The sequence below is a fragment of the Gambusia affinis genome, linkage group LG19 (genome assembly GCF_019740435.1).
Source record: "Gambusia affinis linkage group LG19, SWU_Gaff_1.0, whole genome shotgun sequence".
Lineage (NCBI taxonomy): Eukaryota > Metazoa > Chordata > Actinopteri > Cyprinodontiformes > Poeciliidae > Gambusia > Gambusia affinis.
Genome location: NC_057886.1, coordinates 17432272 through 17454221, shown reverse-complemented (window position 1 = coordinate 17454221; position 21950 = coordinate 17432272). Strand labels below are relative to the sequence as shown.

The 21950-nt window shown below is 37.3% G+C and overlaps 3 protein-coding genes across 5 annotated transcripts; 1 reads left to right on the top strand and 2 right to left on the bottom strand.

Moving 5' to 3' along the window:
* Positions 1-61: 61 nt before the first annotated feature.
* Positions 62-15747, top strand: LOC122822558. Of its 2 annotated transcripts, none has more exons than XM_044101347.1 (2): positions 62-2800; positions 14806-15747. In XM_044101347.1, the coding sequence occupies exon 1, from the start codon at positions 894-896 to the stop codon at positions 2289-2291; it is 1398 nt and encodes a 465-aa protein (XP_043957282.1). In that variant the 5' UTR covers positions 62-893; the 3' UTR covers positions 2292-2800; positions 14806-15747. The 2 variants fall into 2 exon arrangements, with proteins under 2 accessions (XP_043957282.1, XP_043957281.1); XM_044101346.1 differs by lacking the exon at positions 14806-15747 and adding an exon at positions 2891-2986.
* Positions 3030-5791, bottom strand: si:ch73-141c7.1 (coenzyme Q-binding protein COQ10 homolog, mitochondrial). The gene is made up of 5 exons (XM_044101350.1): positions 5596-5791; positions 5103-5255; positions 4747-4939; positions 4484-4585; positions 3030-3956 (listed from the first exon to the last, which is right to left on the bottom strand). The coding sequence occupies exons 1-5, from the start codon at positions 5712-5714 to the stop codon at positions 3789-3791; spliced, it is 735 nt and encodes a 244-aa protein (XP_043957285.1). The 5' UTR covers positions 5715-5791; the 3' UTR covers positions 3030-3788.
* On the bottom strand, positions 6881-12225 carry hsd17b1 (hydroxysteroid (17-beta) dehydrogenase 1). 2 transcript variants are annotated; one of them, XM_044101349.1, is made up of 7 exons: positions 12095-12225; positions 10867-11006; positions 10498-10659; positions 10235-10414; positions 10037-10130; positions 9729-9912; positions 6881-8432 (listed from the first exon to the last, which is right to left on the bottom strand). In XM_044101349.1, exons 2-7 carry the CDS (start codon positions 10967-10969, stop codon positions 8277-8279), a joined length of 879 nt encoding a protein of 292 aa, XP_043957284.1. In that variant the 5' UTR covers positions 10970-11006; positions 12095-12225; the 3' UTR covers positions 6881-8276. The 2 variants fall into 2 exon arrangements, with proteins under 2 accessions (XP_043957284.1, XP_043957283.1); XM_044101348.1 differs by lacking the exon at positions 12095-12225 and having other exon boundaries at positions 10867-11069.
* Positions 15748-21950: the final 6203 nt, after the last annotated feature.

Here is a 21950-nt window from a genome sequence, read left to right as displayed (position 1 = left end):
TCACACCTTCACTTACACATGACCACTACTCCTTTTAGGGGGAAGTTGATGTGAATCTCCCACTTTTTGAGTCACAGATGTGAGAGAGCAGATGTTACAGCAGCTAGCTGAGCCTGCAACCTGACAGATTCTGTCATTCTCATCAGTTCCAGGATCAGAAAGACAGAATCCGAATGCTAGGATCAGAATAAAGATCTTCTTCATGTTTGTTGGTTTTGAGTTTCTGCTCCTCTCCTCAAATGTCTCCAACCTTTTATGGCTGCTGGCTGCATGTGATGTTGCTTAAAACGGGAAAAGCCAGATTCTGTGATGTTTACATTGGACCCTGTGTTTCTTGTTCAGCCAATCCAAGTCACGCCCCTCATTTTCGTTATTCCTCGCACCTGTGTTTCTTCCTATTGTCTCCCTTCTTAAACCTCCCTCAGTCACAACCACGCTGCCAGTAAGTACCTTTCTGTGAACGAGATAATTCTTCTTCTTTGTGAGTTAAGCAAAGACCAGAAAATCACCATACTGGCTAAAATATTTAAAAGGGCTAGGATATTGATTTAAAGGGAAGAACTTAAGAGATCAGACTCTATTCCTTGGAGTCTTACTTTTGATCAATTCTTTCCGTACTGTTGTCAAAGGATTTCTGGCTGAGAGGAAGTGTTAAATGAAATCTCATTATGCTCTAAATTTAGTGTAGTGCACCGTGCTGGTGTTGTGTAAGAATGCGGCAGCAGTAAATGCAGCGTATTAAGGAGCTGCTGCCAGGAGTTTAACCTCAATGTTGGCACAGATTACACCAAGATTAACCAGAATATAGTTCAATTTCAGCCCAACGTGTTAAGCATAGAGAATCCTTGGCTTCTGATACTCTTGAACTTCTGAAGCCTAAATATCATTCAAAGATGCCAAGACAGTCATTATTAAACATATATAGGGCTCTCATGAGATCAACAATAGACTACGGTAGTTTTATATATGGAGTAGCAGCTAAAACAACATTACAAAAAATAGATACTTTACAGAATAGGGCTTTACGTATATGTACAGGAGCAGTGAAAACGACACCTATTAATGCCCTTCTAGTAGAGACTGGAGAGATTCCACTAGAAATAAGAAGAATAAAATTAGCTCTGACATACTGGATGAAAATAAAAAGTAAAAAAGATGAAAATGTAAATTCAACAATATTAAAATATTGTTGGGAATACTCAAAGTTCCATAGTAATGGATTTGGATGGATCATAAACAAATGGATTAAAATATATGAATTAGAAGATAAAGAAATAGCTCAATTTAATCCAATTAACGTTAGCCCTTCATGGATATTTCCGGCAGTAAACGTAGACATAAAACTCCTTAAAATGAAAAACGATTGGAATTTAAAAGAAATAGGGGTAAAAACCGATATATACTTAAGAAACTCATATTATAATTATGCTAAAATATATTCAGATGGTTCTAAGAATTCAAAAGGATGTGTGGGAATAGGAATTTATATATCTGAGTTTAAAATTGACATATCTAAAAGATTATCTGATCAACTATCTGTATTCACGGCAGAAATGGTGGCAGTTATCATCAGTTTGCAGTGGGTAGAGGAGGTGCGTCCAGACAGAGTAGTAATTTGCACAGATTCCAAAGCAGTCATAGAAAGTATTCAAGGAGAAGGAAACAATAGGAAAGATCTAGTACTAGAAATTCAACATAGCTTATTTAGATTATACAGAGGTGGCATTGATGTTTGGTTCTGTTGGGTACCAGCACATCAAGGTGTAAAAGGCAATGAAAGGGCAGATAAATTAGCAAAAAGGGCTTTAGATCAGGCAATAACGATTAAAATACCTATTGGCAAAGGGGAAGGGAAATCAATTATTAAGAATAAAGAAATGGAAATATGGCAAAAAAGATGGAATGAAGATAAGAAAGGAAGGAAATTATATAAAATACAGAAGTCAATATTTAGTAGAAATGTTAAGGAGAGAAATAGAAGGGAAGAAATAATAATGACTAGATTGAGAGTAGGGCACACATATTTAAATGATACTTTATATTTAATAGGGAAGAAAAATAATGATAAATGCGAAAAATGTGGAGAGAAAGAAAATGTAGAACATATACTACTGAACTGTAAAACATATGAACGTGAAAGGGAGAAATTGAGAAGAATAGTTGGAAAGACAGATCAAGAATGGAGTCTGAAAGGAATATTGGGAAATGATGGAAATATAATGGATATTTGTATGATAAGAAAAGCGTTATTTATTTTTCTTCAAAACACAAAATTAAAAAATAGAATATGACTGATGTAGAATACTGTTGCTACACACTCGTGTACAGTAGGTGGCGGTATGCACCTTAAAGTTGATTGCGACCCGCCATAATAGAAAAGAAGAAGAAGAAGAAGAAGAACCACGCTGCCAGATTATCGAACGCTTTCAGCAAGTAGTTTTCCAGCACTCCTACCTCGCCCTTATCACGACCACGCCTTGTTCCTCGGACCTGTCCCTTTTGCCTCGCCCTTGTCGGACTATTACTGATTGCCGTTCTGGATCTCGACCCACGCCTGTTGCTGTAACTCCGCTCTCGCCCACTCCCACGGATTCTGTTCTCTGCCCCGATCGTGTATGACCTCCGCCCGTCTGACTAGGATTCAGGATCTGGATTTGGTTCTTCTGCTTCCCCCACAAGTTGGCACGCTGCCCTGCATCAGCGCTTCCCTCCCCAGGCACTTCGTCCCGAGCTCTGCGTCAGCACAGCATCTGCTCCACTCCTTGTTCCTCAGCCGATCCCCACATTTACTGAACGCCAGGTTAGTGTTTCCCTTTACACATACGCTAACAGACCCCTTTGTTGCTATTTCTCCGGTCATCAACCTCTCCTTTTCGCCCCCCCTTCGCAGTGCTGCAGCTGACGATCCTGTGCCCGGTTTAAGCTGCCTTTTAATAAATATCAGATTTACTGCTCACTCCTGTGTCGTGGCTGAATTTCTGGGTCCCTCTAGTGCACCATTACAGATTCACAAAACTCCTGGAACTGCTGCCTTTGTTTGTGAGGTTATGTTGACTGATTTTTGGAAAACCCCAGTAAAATTCTAACACTTTCCTACCACACCAGGTAATTTACAAAGAAGTAGGTCAAATTATTGTGCTGGAGAGTCTGTAGTATGTCTTAATATATGGTTCTTGTTATAAGGTCTAAATGTCAGGTTTTTTCCACTTTAAAACCCAAGGTAGACAGAAAAAAAGTACTAGACACATTTTTTGAGAATATTTCTGAAAACAAAACCCAACCTTTTACCATGTATGGATATCTTTGTGTTCAAATACTAATTAGTTGGGAGAGAGAGGTCAACAGCACCCCTGGGGTCATTGTGCAACTATTCCCGTAAGCAGATGTTTTCGCCTTTTCTTTGAATGCTTAGTTAAATGATAAAGATTACAAATATGATAACCTGACCTTTGTTTCTTTCCTGGCATCACGCTTTGATTGGTCACTGGACAACAAACAGAGTTTTAGTTACACTACAAGAAATCAGAATCAGATCTCAAAGCACTTTCATTTAACAAAAACTTTTATTTGATGTATTATTACTGTCAGTAAAATAAATAAATATGTACAGAAATTTTAATTTGGCTCAAAATAAATACAGTTTGAGTATGTTTAATTTACAGTAAAATATATAGGTCAGTGCAAACAGGAGAACTGGTCTCAGATGAGAGTCAAGTATTGACCGTAGTGAAAGCAGCACGATGGCTTGGTTTTGGCAATAGCCCGGGAGGATAAGGACACTGCAGAGGTCAGAGGTGGCTGCTTATAGCTGCATGACTCCTCAAGGAAGCGACTGGCTTGTTTCTGTAAAGAGTCGCTGCATGGAACTCGAAGGCACTGACCATTTGCTTTACAACTTCGTCGAAGAACACGGAGGCCAGCTGAGAATGCAGCAGAGACTTGAACTCAAAGGACACCTGCAGGAGACAGAAAAATCCAAATGTTCAAGAGTTAAAAATTACAAATGATCACAAAAGTCTGCATCCTTGGCATCTTTGAATGATATTTAGGCTTCAGAAGTTCAAGAGTATCAGAAGCCAAGGATTCTCTATGCTTAACACGTTGGGCTGAAATTGAACTATATTCTGGTTAATCTTGGTGTAATCTGTGCCAACATTGAGGTTAAACTCCTGGCAGCAGCTCCTTAATACGCTGCATTTACTGCTGCCGCATTCTTACACAACACCAGCACGGTGCACTACACTAAATTTAGAGCATAATGAGATTTCATTTAACACTTCCTCTCAGCCAGAAATCCTTTGACAACAGTACGGAAAGAATTGATCAAAAGTAAGACTCCAAGGAATAGAGTCTGATCTCTTAAGTTCTTCCCTTTAAATCAATATCCTAGCCCTTTTAAATATTTTAGCCAGTATGGTGATTTTCTGGTCTTTGCTTAACTCGCAAAGAAGAAGAATTATCTCGTTCACAGAAAGGTACTTACAAAGAAATCCACTTTGCTGGAGCCTGGGAGGTCTTTGGCTCCCGGGGCAAACCTCCACACCGTTTCAAGATGGCTGAAGAGTGATCCATCAGAGCACACCGCCTGATTTGGACATAAGCAATGTGTAAATGCTAAAAGTCAACAAGCTAATCACAACACTCATGAGAATTACTAAAAAGAAGCATTTTGCATTATAACCATAAATTATTGAACATTTAAAAATATTTTTAACTATAAAAATACCAGTCAGTCTAAGGACTTACTCTAACTTGGTGGTTGGGAACAAAAGTGAGCTCAGATGTATATCGCTCGGTGATGGGAGGGAAACCAATTTCAAGCTCTGCTCGGATGTTTCCCTTCGGTCCCTTCAGGATTCGAGACTTCTTGCACCAGGGAACAAAATACTTGTACTCCTCTACGTTGGCCACCACCTTGTACATCTCTTCTGGAGTGTACCTGGATGCACAATTACATAGCAAATTAGCTAATTAATTTAAATCTCTTTCTTTTTGAATGTTTCATGGTTTTGATATAGTTACAAAAAATAGATGGTAGCGTCAAAAAGATTATTGTTTTTTTTACTAGTTCTATGATCATTTCTGTTTAAACTGGTACTCACTCCAATATCCTGCTCTCCGTGTACTCCATCCTGCGGGTATTGATGGGAGCAGCCAGGTTGATGAAGGTGCGCCTAGTTGTCAACGTAGGGGTGGCAGGGCTGAGCTGAAGGCTGGCTCTCCTTTCTGTCAGGATCCCACAAGATCCCAACTGTCTAAAGTGGAAGAAAACATGCATTTCTGAGCACATTCACGTTAAGTCTGTGGCTAATACTTCAGAATAACTCCTTAGAGGATATTTACTTATTTCATTTATTCAACAGAGTAAATAACAAACTGAAAAAACTGTCTTTACTTATAATCTGCTAAATTGTGAACATGCCAAATGTACGCTTTGAATTAATCAAAGAAAAGGTTATTTAAGCTCCTTCATGCGCTTTCTATTTAATTAAGGAACAACTTTAAGGTGATTAAGCAAAATCACTAAAAGAAAATTAATGCTTAGGAGGAGAAGAGTGAACAGACTGATGTAAGGGCATCTCGAGTCGGACCCACCTAAAGTGTGCTCTTCTGCTGTTTCCACGAACAGCCTTTAAAAGTGTGCCGTCCTTCATATCCACCAGCGCCTTGAACAGCAGAGAAGTCGTTCTTCTGGTCATTCTGTATTTTTCCATCAAAAACCTCGTTTTACAAACTAACCGGTAAAACCATGCCAGCAGCTGGATTTATATTCACAAACGGGGCGTGTCGATGCCACCAAATAAGGAAATATCTTACGTAACGCGCTCTTTCACCGGTGTTGACCAATCAGAATACGCATGGGTGGATTTTAAATGATACATTTTAAAAAGGTGGATATGCACAGAAATTCCAAAAGTAGTTATATATCACAATTTCAATATTTTTGCAGCTCAATATAAAAGACTGTCTAAGATGAACTTTATCTTTGAATACATATGTATGAGTAATTTACTGAAAAAAGAGAAGAAAAAAATAAAAAAAAATGTTTACCCTAGGAATCCTGGCAAAATAATATTTTTTGTTTGTTTGTTTGAATGTTGTGCAGTTATGAATATAATCTATGCATGGTTGGTCTGCTAATTAGATTGTCTGATTTTTGATTTTTAATTTATAGTAGAACATTTTGAACTGAAATAAAAGCTGTTTAAATAGTCAAAAACTTTAATTTGCTTGAATTAAACCATCTTCGAGATAACAAAACTTGAATGTACCAGCAAAGGATACAAAAACTGGTTCATTTTTTCATATTTTGACACTTATCCAATCAGCTGGCACTATGAACCTATACAATACACTGTGATTTTACTGTCCCTGCCTATGGTAGTGGTAAGCTATTATTGAGATTGGATAAACAATGTAATGAAACAGAATGTGACAAAACCATTTTTGAAATGTCCTCTTCCAAACTCAACCAACCAATATCCGGGCCTGGATATAAAATTAATTTTGTCACTAAATACCTCAGTTCAGATGCAAAACTGTTAGGGGTAAAGAGTTTTGAAATAAGATTAATTCAGGACATTTGTAGCAATAGTCTAATAGTAAGGATCAACAACTCATCTGTTTGCCTTTAATGTACGTACATAATTACCTAAATCCTATAAAAGACAAAACAAGAAAGAGTGAATTGCACCTAAATCACATGGTGTTTGGCATCCAGTGTATGAATGGCATTTAAAGAATTTTCCACTCAGGACAGAATGAAAGTCCAGCAGGTCAATGACCTGTACACGATGAACCTGAACTCTCATATGACGCAGCAGTAAAGGTCACAAAACTGACTGGAGTAATAATTAAACCAGACAAAAAAATAAAAAAATAAGGTAGCAGGCAAGCATTTGATTTATTTAAAATATCTTGAAAAAAATGTTGTCAAGTCATCTCTCCAGACCGAATGTGAAAAATTATTTGTACTTGCAGCACCCTTAAATCCCAGAATTACAGATCCACATAATACATTGCATTTTAAAGTGCTCACATGTCTGTGCTTTTATCTTAAAGGGTTGTGAGCTAACATGGCCAAACTTGTTGCTGTTGGATCCAAAAAAAAAAGGATCCTCAGAAAGGAATTAGAGCACCTAATCAGGAAAGGATTTGAGAGTCTCAGTCAGGCATGTCAAAAAATAGGTCAGATACGCAAGACGTAGATGTACAGACAAGATAACCTGTCTCATGTCAGAAGAGGACAGGCTAATCCCCTGACTGAATTAAACATTACAGAGTCAACGACTGTCTGCTGAGACTTTGATCCATGAAACCTTGTGCAACAATTTAATGTCTCAGCAGTTTGTTCAAATGTAACTTAAAATTAGTAAAATTCAAATTAGACAAATGTTTGTAAACATTTTTTGACTTCTAACCCTGTTCGATTCTTGCTGAAAGAGAAAAGACTTCCAGGAATCCTTTGTTTCATATATCTTTGATTAAAAGTTCAATTGGATTTCTTTGTATTGTGTTTGCTTTGGCTGACGTCTTGTCACGCGCCTTTCACTGAGTACACTGAACATCTCATGATGCAGTGATGCAATGCTGTCTGTTTCTTTGAAACTTTGCCCCCATATTTGCATTTAAAAAAACTGTTATTGCTTTTCACTTTAGGATCAGTTTGACTTAGATAACTTTTTCTTTTATAAGTAAAAACTGCAAAATGCACACATGCAAATACACATATACATACATGTATAATTTTGTATGTATGTGTGAATATTAATATAACATGACACACAATAATTATTCCAGGTTTTGGGTCTTTACATAGACCACCATTCAGCCAGTTTTTGCCTCTTGCTTTAAGATGAGACAGTTTTTTTCCCCCATGCGTTAAAAATAGCAAACTAGAGTTACATGGGTACATTTTTAGAAAATTTTCAGTTTCAACAATCTAATGCAAGAGCCTAGCATGAAGCACTGCAATCCCAGAGAAAATATGGAATGTAAGATAAAAGCTTTGTTGAAATAAACTAATGTAAAGGTTGTGGAAAGACTTAAAACAATATATGTAATCCTTATCAAATATTACTCCACAAGCAATAACTCTCAGACAAATATAGAATGTGGAGTTGCATTTTTTTTTTTTGCAAACTCCTCTTACAAAACTCACTTCATCACCTTTGCCCCAGAAGCTAAAATTAGAAAAAACAAACACTATTCTTTTCATTTAGGCCAAAGTTTGCAGATAAAGTGGTTGCTTGAATGAAAAAGCAACATTTCTGCAGTTATTGGTCCTCATCTGCAAAAATGATCTTGCTCATAGCTTTGATGTATTCCATTCCATCTGGTTCTGGGACCTTCAGCTTGGTAACAGGTGGCATGACGCTGTTGGTGAAGTATCTGAATGCAGGACTGGTGGAATGGATGGCATCAAGAAATACCTAGAGGAAAAGAAAAACAAAGACATGAGGAATACATAAGTCCTCGTTACACAACTGCAAGTGAAGAGGTTTTTACTGAATTATTTATAAAATTCAACAGCAACGTTCCTTTTAAAGAACTCAATTGTTCTTAGTCTAACCTGCAACTAAGAATGTTTCATCTGTTGTGAAGAAAATGCATTGTGTTTTATAAGAGTCCTACTAAATCTGATGTGGGTGAAATGCAAGGGTTTTATTGTTTCATTTTTTCATTGACCTTCCTTTGTTTTGCATTGTTTTAGGTCTACTGGGTTTAAATCAGATTTTAATATTCATTTTATAAACTTCTACATTTTTTAAAAAACATACTCTTATTGGAAATATAAAACGTACATTTTCTTCAATAGTTTGTATAACATGAAAGGTATTCAATTTCTTTATGTGAAGCTCATTATATCTTTACACTGCAGGAACTTAGGAGGGTTTAGAGAAAAGGATGTAGCTCTTGTCTGTTTTCAAGAATTTAAAAATCTTGTCAAAATCTTTGAAGAGTAACAATGCTGCTGATTGGAGCCAGAAAGGTGGGCAGACAGCATTTGCGAGAAGAAAAAAAAGATAGGTGTGTGTAGTTTTAGGATTCTATATAAGATTCTAAGTTTATTAAAGAGGAATTTTTAATGTGTGGATAGTGAGTGAAAGACATTAAATACGCATAGAATATTATAAAGACACTGCTATCTTGGCTGAATGACAAGATGCAAGCAGAGAGGCACAAACATGATTAAGAGCAGTTCTCAATCAGGGAACAACTGTTTCACATTTGTGCCTCTTGGGAAATGTTACATCTCCATCGGAACACGAGCCACCAGATTTAAAAGTTATTTTAAACGCCAAATGAGACTTTTATAGTACAATTTTATGGTGTGGCTGTGTGATGTGATTTAATTTTATTGGAGTTTCACACCATGTAATTTATTTCACAATGTCTTGTTTGGCTTTTCTGATGTGTCGGTCTTGTTTAACATTTGTTGTTGTAAATCATGTTTATTTCCTATGTAATAACATAGGTGTTTGATTGTGAGTGATCTTTAGCTTCTTTCTTGGCTGCTGGAAAAATTGCTCACAGCAGTCAGGAGAGAAAAAAATTTCAGTGAGCCACACTTTCAAAGTTTTTTTAAGAAAACTCTAACATTTCTTCACTGTAACATCCTTTTTATGTCAAAACCATCCTTATAACAATCATACATATAGGTCCAACTGAGCATATGTTATGGCATCTTTAGCTTTTTAGATGTGTTAATGAGAAAAACTGCACACCTCAACAATATCTTCAGTGTCCTGTGCAGCATTTTGGAAAACCATGCTGCAGTGTTGCAGGTATTTTTCATACAGACTGAGCGTCTGTCCATCAACCTGTTGCAGGGATGAATCCCCGAGCTCTGCCTTCTGCAGGTTAATCAAGAAGTCACTGTTGACTGGACCACACTCAATGAGACTGAGTCTGGAAAAAAGAAGCAAAAATATACAACTCAGATTGTCCTTATGTAAGTTTACGGTTATTGAACAATGTATTTTTTATTTTCAGTATTTCTGTCAGGAATGGTGATGTGGGCATTAAAACTCACTGTATGTTAAAGCGTTGCAGGAGGACAGCCAGACTCTCACATGCGCCTTCAATTGCAAACTTACTGGCACAGTACACCTCATTAAAAGGAAGACCTGTGAGGGGATTAGAATGCGTTATTTTAAAAATGTTAAGCATAAGCTAACAAAAATTGAAATAACTTGACAGTCGTAATCCCTTTCTTAGTTGATTATCTCACCATGAAGCCCTCCAGTGCTGCCCGTGACCAGAATCCGGCCCTGACCTTGAGCTTTCATCCCTGACAAGAACACCTGCATGGTCTGGATGGTGCCAAGAAGGTTGACCTCCAGAATATGCCTCATTGAGTCTAAGGACTGAACCTCCAGGGGTCCCATCAAACCCACACCGGCGTTACACACTGTAAATGAAGAATACAAGGCAATTATGTGCAAATTGAAAGCAATCCAAACTGTAGGAGATCAGACAGCCACGGGAACAAACCCAGAATGTCCACCCGTTTTTCCACAACTTTGTCTCGTGCTGTCAGGATGGATTGTCTATCAGTCACATCCATTTGAAGTATTTCCAACGTATCCTGGTGCAGACCTTTTACACAGTCTAAAAGTCGTTCTTTCTTGGCCAGGTTCCTCATTGTGGCATACACTAAAGAAAATGCAACACCCATGTTTTTGTTTTAAATAAAATAACTGCATAGAAAAGTGAGGGATCGGCAAAAAACATGACCATCAAACCTGACAAAATGACAAGTTATTTATTGCTATCCAGTTGCAAAATGCCTGGCTCCATTTTGAGTTATTCTTATGTAAAAACCTCTCGAGATCATGACCGAAAGATGTCAGTTGTGGTTACCTTTGAACACTTTGCTGGTGTCAGAGGCCAATCGAACAGCCAAGCTGAGTCCAATCCCAGATGAGCATCCTGTGATCAACACAACCTTCTTCTCCATCGACATGCTGGTGTCTTAAAATGTCCTGGTTGAAAAGACAGAACTGCAGCAAAGTACAGACGATCAAAATGAGACAAGCAATGTGATGGGGACTGATGAAAACTCTTCTCAGACCATCACAAGGCCACACGTTATCAACCACCTGGAGTTCTTTCATTAAATCTCATGTCCTTGTGATTTTGGCTTGTTTTGTTATTTGGAGGGAGATGTGTGGGAAACTGAACTTTGTTTTTTTATGTGCCTTGCTAAAATTTCTGGCCATATCAATAACAATAACAAGAGTACGAGATTATAGTGGTCTGAACTTTAAATATTTAAAACAGTTGTATTAACACAGTCATAGTTTCAGTGTTGCCACTGTAGACACCAGATGGCAGCATAAGTTCATAACAGCACTCTTATAGCAAATAAGCTATGTTTTATTGATATAAAGACAATAATAGAGGGACTAAAAGGTTTTATCCTGACACTGTAGTAAAGAGAAGCTCTCTGGTTTGCAGATCTACCATTGATGAGTATTACATGTTTAGCACAGGTTTGCTTGACTGTTGTTGTCATTTCTTGTTTTATAGAGTAGTCCTTAAAACATATTTAATGTATGACAGTTTTACATATTAACTGTATAGTAATAGCTTTAGCAAGTGCAAATTTAACCCAATGAGCATATACGACTTCTCTAGGTCATTGGGAAAAAGGTTACATTGAAAAAACCAACAAGAAATGCTTTATCTAATGAATGACTTGAAGATTAAACTTTTTTACATTCAAAGTGCTACCAGCAGCTCAGGATCAAACAGATCCCTCATTGCTTTTAATTAATTTAATCAAGTAATTAAAAAGAAATCTCTTGATGTGCATATAGATCAGTTACCACTAGGTGGCCTCTTGTACAAGCTATAGATCTCTATTATTTCCCTAGGCTTTGTTTTGCATGACTGTGACAGCAAATCCTTACACAAAACAAAATGTTAAATAAAAAGCTTGCTCCCCTTGCAGAAAAAGTTTTTTCCTTTTTAAGTTCAGACTAAGCTGGATATGTTTCCTGGTTCTGTGAACAGTTCCATTCTGGTCATTGTTACATGACAATGCTGCAGTAATTGTTTTGTTTTTAAGAACAACTTGCATACTTACTGCTCGGCAGCCACTTTTGAAAAGAATTTCTTTTTCTTATGGGAGCAAACCAAGTAGGAATTTCCTGCCATTTTGTTGCGTTCCTCTTCTTGAGATGGCATCAGTTTGGCTGCTGTCCCGGAGTCTGCAGGACAGATAACAGTGAGCCTTGAGCCTCTCTGAAATTTCTGCAACTCCCTTGCATTGTTTTAAGCTTTTGAACTGACTGACCTTAGAAGGTTTTAGATGTTCTATCTTGCAAAATGGGAGAAGTGGGGGTGTCCACTTGACCTACAGAGGCCAATTGTTCTGGAATATGAAGTTACTTCTCTATAACTCATGTTGAAGTTGTACATGAGAAGATTGTGTTACTGAAAAATGATGAAGGTGAGTTGATAGGTGAGTAAGGGAACAGAAGATGGTTATCTGATCAGCTTTGTGTAATATTCAGTCACTTTTACCTCTGCACAAAATCAATCCAATCTCAGTCGTTTGGCCTTAGATCCATTCTGGCAGTCTAGTGAAAGCATGGGCAGTTTGGGAAGATTTTTGCTGTACATGACCCACAGTGTCTCTGAGGCCCAATAATTACCGAGAGGTCCACTGGAAGTGCACAGTGACCCAGAAAAAACATTAAAATTACTCTCTGGCAAGACTAACCCACATCACAAGGGCAAGCAGACTATTGAAAATCTTACAGCTGTGAAATGAGAGCAGAAGAGAGAGGAAAGTTATTCCATTATCCCACGTGCACCGCCACATGTCTTTGTGGCATTTTTCAGAATAAAAAGGAAAGAAAATGTGAGTCTCATTTTAGACATTTGATGCAGAAAACTACCACATTGAAACCACTTTGCAAATAGTTCAGTACTAGAACCAAAATGCTCTGCAGCAGCATGAAATCTGTGTGTTTTTATGCTAATGTGATGAAAGAACAGATGCATGAATGCATGCACACACAGAATCAGATCTATACTGTAGTGAGACAACAGATGCAGATGTGCTCAACAGGATGTACCGTGTGAAAGAAATGAGCAGAAGTGAAACAACTCCAGACATGCTGCGGTGCATGTGGTGAAGTTAAATGTCACGCCATACCTGACAAATGTTGATGAACGTTTTTGGTTAATGACTTGTTTTTTCCTATGAACAAAATTCTCTCATAGGACTTTAAATTCTAAATCCACCTTTTGTACCTGATGAGAACAATTTTTCTGACGTCATTTTGTGACAATTGCTGGGATGCTGGTATGAGGATGGAGAGCAGCTTTCTCCTAACTGGAATGCTGAAAAGCAGCAAACATGTTTCAGTCGATCACATCAAGAATGGCATGAAGATGCTGGCTTTTACTGACCATGAAAATATTATGTGTTTCTAATTCTTTTCTGATGTTTTGTTTGTATTTTCTGACTGGAAAATAGAAACAAAATGTTCATGCTACAACAGCATGTCACTGATCAATTGCATTCCTTTCTGTTTGCATGACTTGCTTTGTTACTGTAAAAATATGGCCGCCCGATAAGGTAGGGTTCATGTGTATATGTGCTTTCATCGTGGTATCTATTTCTATGACAACAAAACAAGTTGGTATCTTAGCAAACATACCACTCACTGTGGTATGTGTGATATGTGGTAATAGCACCTTTACTTCTCATTTACTTTTTTCTCACAAAAACATTTCAGATAATTTTTAAAATTTAAAGCAGGGCAACTTAAGAAAATAGATTTTTTAAAAAGGTTTCTTTTAACAATGAAAGGAATGCTTGGATTTCTTTTGATGGAAAGTAAAAGGAAACATTTTCATTTAAACACTAGAGAAGTGTTAAATGGTTCAAATTCAACCATTTGAACCATGGTTGAATGGTTCACACTTGTATAGTGTGATTTATACAAGTTTGCTTGTAAATAAAGCAGATATTTATCAGCGTTTAACATGAAGAACCTTGCATTCTTGCTGTGGGACCACAATGTCTAAGACACTTTCATTCCACTCTAAAGCCACAGTTCACTCTTGTCCCTTCAGAATAAGATGTTGTTTTTTTTATACTTACATCTGCAAAAAATTTTGATATATGAGCTCAATGTAGGTTTAAGGCGCTATGATAGACGTGAGCTTTGACGTCAGCTGCAACCCTGAGGGTTACTGGTTGACCTTTTGGTTTGGCAGTCACCCAGACATGTTTGTATATGAAGCCTCAGTGCTCCAGGAAATAGCAAGGGTTATGTCATGGGAAATGTCCCTTAAATCAACTTTTTTCACTTTTTTTACTTTGGACATCCAGGCCCTTCTCTCCTGGCTTTTAATTAATCAAATCTGTCTGTCAGGGAACAGACTTACCCTGGGTTTAACCAAGAGCTTTTATATCATTACTTCTGCTCATGCAGGCGTTTGGAAGAGACAATCAGTGCTTTTGCATTCCACTCGCAGTTCGCCCCACATAGAGAGGAGTTTTGTTTTGATGATGAGCACTAATGTATCTGAGCTGTGTATCAAAAATTAGTACCATCTGCAACTTTTTTGAGATAACATACCCCAAAAAATGTTGATATTCAAACTTTGATATAATCAATGAGGATTTACTGCGTCATATCTGAGAAAGTTCGATTGCACAGAAGAAAGACATGACGCTCAAATTTTCAGCAAAACACTATAAACATGCATCTTAAAAATGTTGTCCCAAAATGGCGTCCAAGCTTCTTTCCATGTTTGTGTTTTTGTTTTATGCTCCAGGTGCAGGAGGAGTATGCCAACAATTCAGGCACCAGGACCACACCTGGGATGTGGTCAGGCAAAGTGCTGGATGGAATGCATCTGAGGTGACTGATTCATCCTGGAATTTACCTCAAAAGGCACAAAGAGGAGTCAGCATTAAACTCAACAGGGCATTAGCATTGGTGTCACTGTCTATTGTATTTCTCACAGGGAGCTCTATTTTTGTTTTCATTTCCACCAAATGACTATGTCTGTGCATTCCTGTGATCCTGGAGAAAGTGATGAAATCAGTGGCACTCCTGTTCCCCCACCTGGTTACCTCTGTTTATATGTCGCCCTGAGAATGCGGTTACTAAGCGTCCAGACAAAACATGCTTTGTGTTCCCAAGCATGCAAGTAAGTGGACAAAAAATGTCCCTCTCAGACAAAACAGCACACATTATATATCAACTTATTTGCATGTTTCCATCACATATGCCTCATCCTCTTGTTTTCCAAAGCTATTTCCTGTGATGTCATATGTTCAACAGATCTACTTCCTCCCATGCTCCAATTTATTTGGGGTTCTGTGACTGAGGTGTTCCATCTTTAGGTGTGGATTTTGAGGCCAAGTTCCCTATCAGTATTGATAGATTCCAGGATTCGCTGCCTGTCTTGTTGGGTTGCATAATCCTTCTTTCTAAGAGAAGCTGTAGTAAAATTTAATGACTCTTCCCTCAGATAACTATGAGAACACACCACTGAAAGGTCAATGTCAGTTGTATAATCACTCCATCAACTTTCAAGTTTTACATCCCTGTGGCATGCAAACTTGCAAAATATCTGTCACTATGAGCACCTTTTTCTGCTCTCTTCTCTAATTGATGTATTTGATGAATCATATTTCCATTGTATGCTCTCGGCACAAGTCCCACACCCTCAACGGTTTACAGCTAATCCCTGTTATTATCTCAGCAAATACTTTTTTCACATGACTGAATAAAGAAAATGCTGTCGGTCTTCATTTCTGGAATACCCTTTCTTGCTTATCATTGTTTCTGTTTTGTCTCTTTGTTTTTCCGATTAACTAGGTTCCCTGTTGTTACCTGTAAAACAGAAATAGACATGGTTGTAAACAGAAACTGAGATAAATCGCTACCCTATATAACAAATGTTGGTCTAACAGCTTATAGTGGTGTTTTGGACTCTTTGCTTCATGGTCTGTTTGTTTTTCTGCAGTTCTTCCTGTTGTGGTTTATGACTATTTTAGTTTAGAGCCGAGGGAAGAAACAGCTTTTCATTTAAAGGTAAAACTGTAAAAACAAAAAAAACAATGCAACATATTATTCTTTAAGCATTTTTATAATATGTTGCTAGAGTTCAAGTTATTTTGATTCCCATTGGAAGGTTTTCCAGAAAATTATCATTAGCAAAAGATAAAGTAATCATTACATTAACTTTTAATGATTTTATTTGAACTAACCAACTGTTTTAAATCGTGAAAAGATGAAAACTGTCCGTTTTTTTTTTTTTTTTTTAAAGAATTGGATGCAAAAGTTTTAATTTATATAGCATTTTCTCTAACCCCCATTATCACTTTTATGCATACAGACCCAAATGTATACACACCCTTCATCTGGTGTGTGATCAAATATTCTTTAGAAAGACTTAGCAACATTTTGTGGCTATTTATAATTTTCTATCATATTTCACCACTGTTCTTATCAGAATTGAAAAAGTGAATTTAAATGAGCTGTTTTCTGTGGAGTGGCACAGTTGTAAGGTCTGTTGCCTTACAAAAAATAATGATAGCCATCACTCTGAAAAAAAAATAATAAGGACAAATATGGGATGTGCTTTGGTAATACATTTTGTTACAGATCTCTGACAAACAATGTGTCTATATAGAGATTAAAGGGCTTCTAAACTGATCAGAGGCAAGTTGGGCAGTGAAAAACAACACAAATTCCTCATTAAGTCTTTTAGGGTTTAGTGTCCATAATAAGAGTTTATCTCTGTTGCTCCTTCTTTTAAGATCCAGCACAACTTCTATGTCTTAAAATTTCAGGGAGTTAATATGACAGCCGGCTTTCATGAAATGTCTTTTAACACATTTCAAGCATCTCTCAGGCTTGAGCCAGTTTGGTTTTCATCTGATTTGTGAAATACTAACAGGACAATTATTCCAAACATATATTTAAGGTTGGGAACGAAAAAGGAGGTTTATGTCAAGCGTCTGGATTGGCCCTGAACTCAATACTAACAAAAATGTACAAACTATGGTTAAAATATTAGCCTGAGCCTGGAAACATACATTTGTGGAGTGGTCATAAAATCCTGAAAGAATTATACCTGAACAGAAGCTTGGTGGCTGCAAAATTATGAGAAATATTAGACAGAATCCACAAAATATTCAAACTTACACACTCGATTCATATTTTCAACAATTATCAAAATTGCATGTTGTACAGGAAAAATATATGTATATGAATCCTCTCCTGTGTGATTAGCACAAGTTTTATGTATTTAACTGTCTCTTTATACCGGTGAAAAATGAGATAGGCTCTGCTTATGTTGTATAACTCTGACTGAAGCTCTACCAGTTAAAATTTACTGTCAAGAGTGTTTTTTACATGACAAAGAGCAAATAAAGAATTAATTGGCCGTAAAACATAACATGTTTGACTAGAATATTTATGTACTATCATTAAAAATGAAAAGGGTGTTATATAATTTTTTTCTATAGATAACAAGAGATAAAGATGATTTGCACATCATTCCCAAAGTCCATCTGGCTCTTATCCCCTTCCAACATCATTTCCTTTACTAAAATGGCCGAGACGAGGAGTCTGGTCCCTGAAGTATGCCTGTGCTTACTGTAAATGGTATTACGTGCTTATCACACATCACTCTCCATTAAGTCGTGTCAGTAGTCGCAATGCTGCAGATTTAGAGGAGTTTTTCTCATGTCCACAACTTCCACTAATGGACTTCTGAGACTCTTCAGAAGTGATAAGAGGCAGAGTCAAAGGCTAAGGTACATTTCAGCAATGATCAAATGGGTCACGGTGACTTGCTCGTAAATATTTCATATGTCTCTGAAGTAGATGGCAGATGAATCTGTCAGACAGTCAGGACAGAGGTCAGAATGAAGCTGTGGGAAACGTGCTGCGCTTCATGATCCTCTACGAACTGCTGACGTTCAAGTCACCCTCCTTTATCTAGGGCAAATATTTTGTAGCCAATTTATCATACTTTATAATTATTACATAAAAATGTCCTCCACTATAATTTGGGCTTTGTGGGAGTCGTTTTCTGCGGCAGCAGCAGATATATGGTGTTTAGCAGCTGGAAAATGTAATTATGTGATCATCAGCTACTTCTGGTTAAACAAGATGGGTATTTTTCCATGACTTCTGCCACAAGGTGAAGCCCAAAGCAAAGCGGTATGCGAGGCTATTCTCAAGAAGTACATGTCGAGAATTTCAAGGCATGACTGCCTTCTACGGGCATCATTCAAAGCGGATTGTCCAGTTTGACAATGTGTAAGATTCCTGCTTAGTTTCTGTTTATCAGGTTGTTTTATTTTAGGAAGGTGGCTGGATTAGACTGTCTCAAAGCATGGGTGGTGCTAACACCCTTCATGCTATTACAATAAACTGAAAGCTGCTCTGTCAGTTGGAATGATATTTGTTACTGACTTGAGAGATTCCCTTTAGTCCTCATGGAAAATGTTCCCACCTGGCCTTCCTAACCCTACGTCTGTCATTATTTCTCCTGTTTCAAATGACAAAATTGTCTTTAAGCAACCAGTTAAAAATAACCAAGGAAAACTGACAGTGTTGTTTTGTTTTGGTAGCTTCCTGACAGCTCATCTCTCTTCAGCACTGCCTTTGGTTTAACAGGCATGTGGCAGTGGATTCCTCTGTCCTGGCCCTGCGTCAGTAGGGGGATTCCTTGAGATCTTGCATCTGGGTGCTGCATTCTTGCTGTCCCCTGCACACGGCCATCGCAACGCTCACAAAACCCAACAATTAGACGGCTGCAGTCACAGACAGAGTTGTTTCCTGTCTTCCAGCTGGAGTGAGGGGTGTGAGAAACACGCTCGCTGAGATCAGAGTTATGGGCACAGAGGCGAAGGGCAGTGCAGAACCAAATATCCCCCATCCCACAGTGACATGGGTCCCCTCTTCATCAGACTCTTTACTCAAAAGAGGAGGGGGGACGAACAATGGACCAATTCAGAATCTGTTAACAAGAGAGGCCCTTTCTGTAACAAACAGTAAGCTATGAATGAAGACAAAGATGTGTGGGCTGTGTGATTAAACATGCATCTTCTGTTTAAACAGGATGAGATGGAACAGGTGGAAAGAATATTAACCCTGAAACCACATGTAAACCTTTGAAACTGATTAGGAAGATTATTCTAAAACCCAACAGATGGCACGGTCCTTGTCTTTTTTTTTTTTTTTTTTCTGGTGAGTTTTGAATTAGAAAAGGGCCTGTCAGAGGCAGGCGGCCCATCAAAGTGCAGGCACGCCCTCAGCGTAGCCATGGATGTTGGGCTGGAGGGCGGTTAAAACAGTCTGAATTACTGCCAGAATCCTTTCAGCTTTGGGAAAAAGCAGCGGACCACTAGAAGTTGGACTCTTTCCAGGACATCATTTAAAAAGAGATAATTTAATGTTTACATTCTCTATTTCTTGCTTAAATTTGCTTAAAACACACACACACAAAATGATCCCATTAATCAAACAGACACATTAAAAAAAATACATTCAAAAGTCTAGATTCTCTTTGGGACACATTCTCAGACAACTTAGTGTATAAACTACAAAAGAAAAAAAAAAGTTTAAAACCAAAATCTGAAGAAATATTTTTTATCAATACTATTGAGAATAAAATTAATAGACCAGTTAATGTGTTTTAATGGGACATAATAAAAGTCAAACCACACATCAGTTTATTTTTGTGAAGACTTTGCAGATGTGATTCCAAATAATTTACATTTATTTGATTGCTGTAAACAGCAAATGAAGCTTCCTTTTGTTTTAGTTATCAGAGCAACAGAGAAATCATCACCAAGCAAGCAAATAATTAAGTCCAGGTAAAAGGACAGATTTATAATTAATAATAATATACATCAGAGTACATACTTTTTCACTAATATCTAGCAATCTCATTTTGTTGTATCTTGAAGTTTTTACAACCTTTGTTGAAACATCATTAGTTCAGTTCTTTTATTTAGGTCCTGTTCACAGCAAACCTTCAGGACAGCAAAGTGCATATCCAATTCATATCCAATTATGTAAATACTAATTTTGTTTGAGTCACAAATTCAATTCCATCTAAACCATTACAGAACACAGTCAAGTTTAACATATGAAGTCAACTGGTGAGTTTTCTAAAACGGAATCCCTCCTCTGGAATAATGACAACCACAACAAACAAGAAATTTAATTCAATATATTCAAAGAAAACTCCACCTCTAAGATGTTCACTGAAGTGACAACTCAGATCTGGTATTAATAAAACAACAAGAATAACTGATACACTATAATTTAAGGAATGATGATTTCTGTCTTCTATTTTTTTTAATATTCTTGTTTTATTTGTAATCTGACGCTTCACTTCTGTCCCTTGTTTAAATTCGTCTCTCTTTACTCACCACACTTACTTTGAATTTACTGTTTAATTTCTCCTAGATAAACATGAACTCTACCAGGCTTCTGCTTTTACTTTAATCATCACTTCATTATGTGCAAGATACTGATTGAAAATGTCATTTTTAAATGTCTGAAAGTTTATTTGTGGGGTTGCTTAAGACAAATCTAAATGTTCCCCACAGGGAATTGAACAACCTCCTAAATTGAAGGTTGTTTCAATTTGAACTTTTAGTTTTTCACCAAAAATAAAGGTGCTTTCAAAAATGTGTCTTTGTCTTTAAAGATAAAAAAAATACAGGATAATGCTTGCATTTCAAAGGAAAGTGTAACATATGCATTAACAAAGGGGTCAGCCACAATTGCCTGACCTTTGACTCGGACCTCCTCCTCTCATGTCGCTCTTCGTTAAACATCTGAATGTGCACCACAGTTTTACAGACAAAAGAAGAAAGAGATTTAGACAAATGAGTGCGGATACAAGCATCACAAACTTTTGATTGCACTAAACCTACCATGGAATGATTTCACCTTATAAAACACTTTTTTTATTAGATGTAATCATTTGTTTCCTGCCTTTTAGCTCATTTGCAGTTAATACACCCAGTCACCAAAACCACAAAACTCTAATGAGATGAATAAAAGGAGAGGAGGCAAAGCATGTTCCATGGTTTTCTTGGCTCAAAATTAAAGTACCATTTTCCTCCCACATGGTTTTCAAATCTTCTTGCAATTGAAAATCAGAAGCATTCAGCGTGTGCAGCTATTCAGCTTCATTTATTCTAATGCCTCAAAGCAAAGCCACACGGCCCAGTTAAAGTCCAAACCTAAATCTTTAGCTTGACAAGGAAAATGTTTGCACGGGTCTTTTCTTTTCAGAAAAAGAAATTACCTGTTTTGTATATTTATTACTTTAGATCATTTATAACAAAATAAATAGTTTTTCCTTTTATTCAGTGAGAATCTTAAAAGGGAAAAACTAAATCTAATCATGCTTGTTGATCTGTCACCATGACTACGTAAACAAACACAGAGGCAGCACGGTTCACCAGGTAATAATTAGCACAAAAGCGACCTTTGACCTGTGCCGTGACTCAGATGGCATTTGATCACGTCTACCTGCTGTCAGCTGAGTCACTGATCCGTTTCATATATCCTCCAATTACCCCTTTTGTGGAGGCAAGAAACCAAGTGGGGTTTTTGTAAAAAGAAAACAATGAATTCAAAGTAAAAGAAAAAAAAAGGCCCATATGGTTTGCTAACATAGTGAGTCTCCATCTGTCCTGTCCAGTAACTGCATTGGGGGGAATGCTACATAACCGGAAACAAACAGAACCCAAGAAATAATCTGGAAATTCCCTTATTAAGAGTCTGCTTCCACACACAACGCTGTAACATCACAAAATGACTCCCTGGTGTAGCTGCTGTAAGCATCTTGTGTTTTATCTTCATGTCTTTGTGAAAGTAGCTCCAGCTGACATGTTTGGTCAGTCATCTTCCCCTTTGTTATTTACCCTTTTC

Excerpts from the sequence above, each read along its gene's own strand:
- LOC122822558 (XM_044101347.1), top strand. The coding sequence starts at position 894 with ATGCCAAGACAGTCATTATTAAACATATATAGGGCTCTCATGAGATCA.
- si:ch73-141c7.1 (XM_044101350.1), bottom strand. The coding sequence starts at position 5,714 with ATGGAAAAATACAGAATGACCAGAAGAACGACTTCTCTGCTGTTCAAG. Across the intron at positions 4,940-5,102 it reads ACGGAGAGCAGGATATTGGA|GTACACTCCAGAAGAGATGT; the intron begins GTGAGTACCAGT and ends TTGTGCATCCAG. Across the intron at positions 4,586-4,746 it reads TTCCCAACCACCAAGTTAGA|GCGGTGTGCTCTGATGGATC; the intron begins GTAAGTCCTTAG and ends TGTCCAAATCAG.
- hsd17b1 (XM_044101349.1), bottom strand. The coding sequence starts at position 10,969 with ATGTCGATGGAGAAGAAGGTTGTGTTGATCACAGGATGCTCATCTGGG. Across the intron at positions 10,415-10,497 it reads AAAACGGGTGGACATTCTGG|TGTGTAACGCCGGTGTGGGT; the intron begins GTTTGTTCCCGT and ends CTTCATTTACAG. Across the intron at positions 10,131-10,234 it reads CAGCACTGGAGGGCTTCATG|GTCTTCCTTTTAATGAGGTG; the intron begins GTGAGATAATCA and ends ATCCCCTCACAG.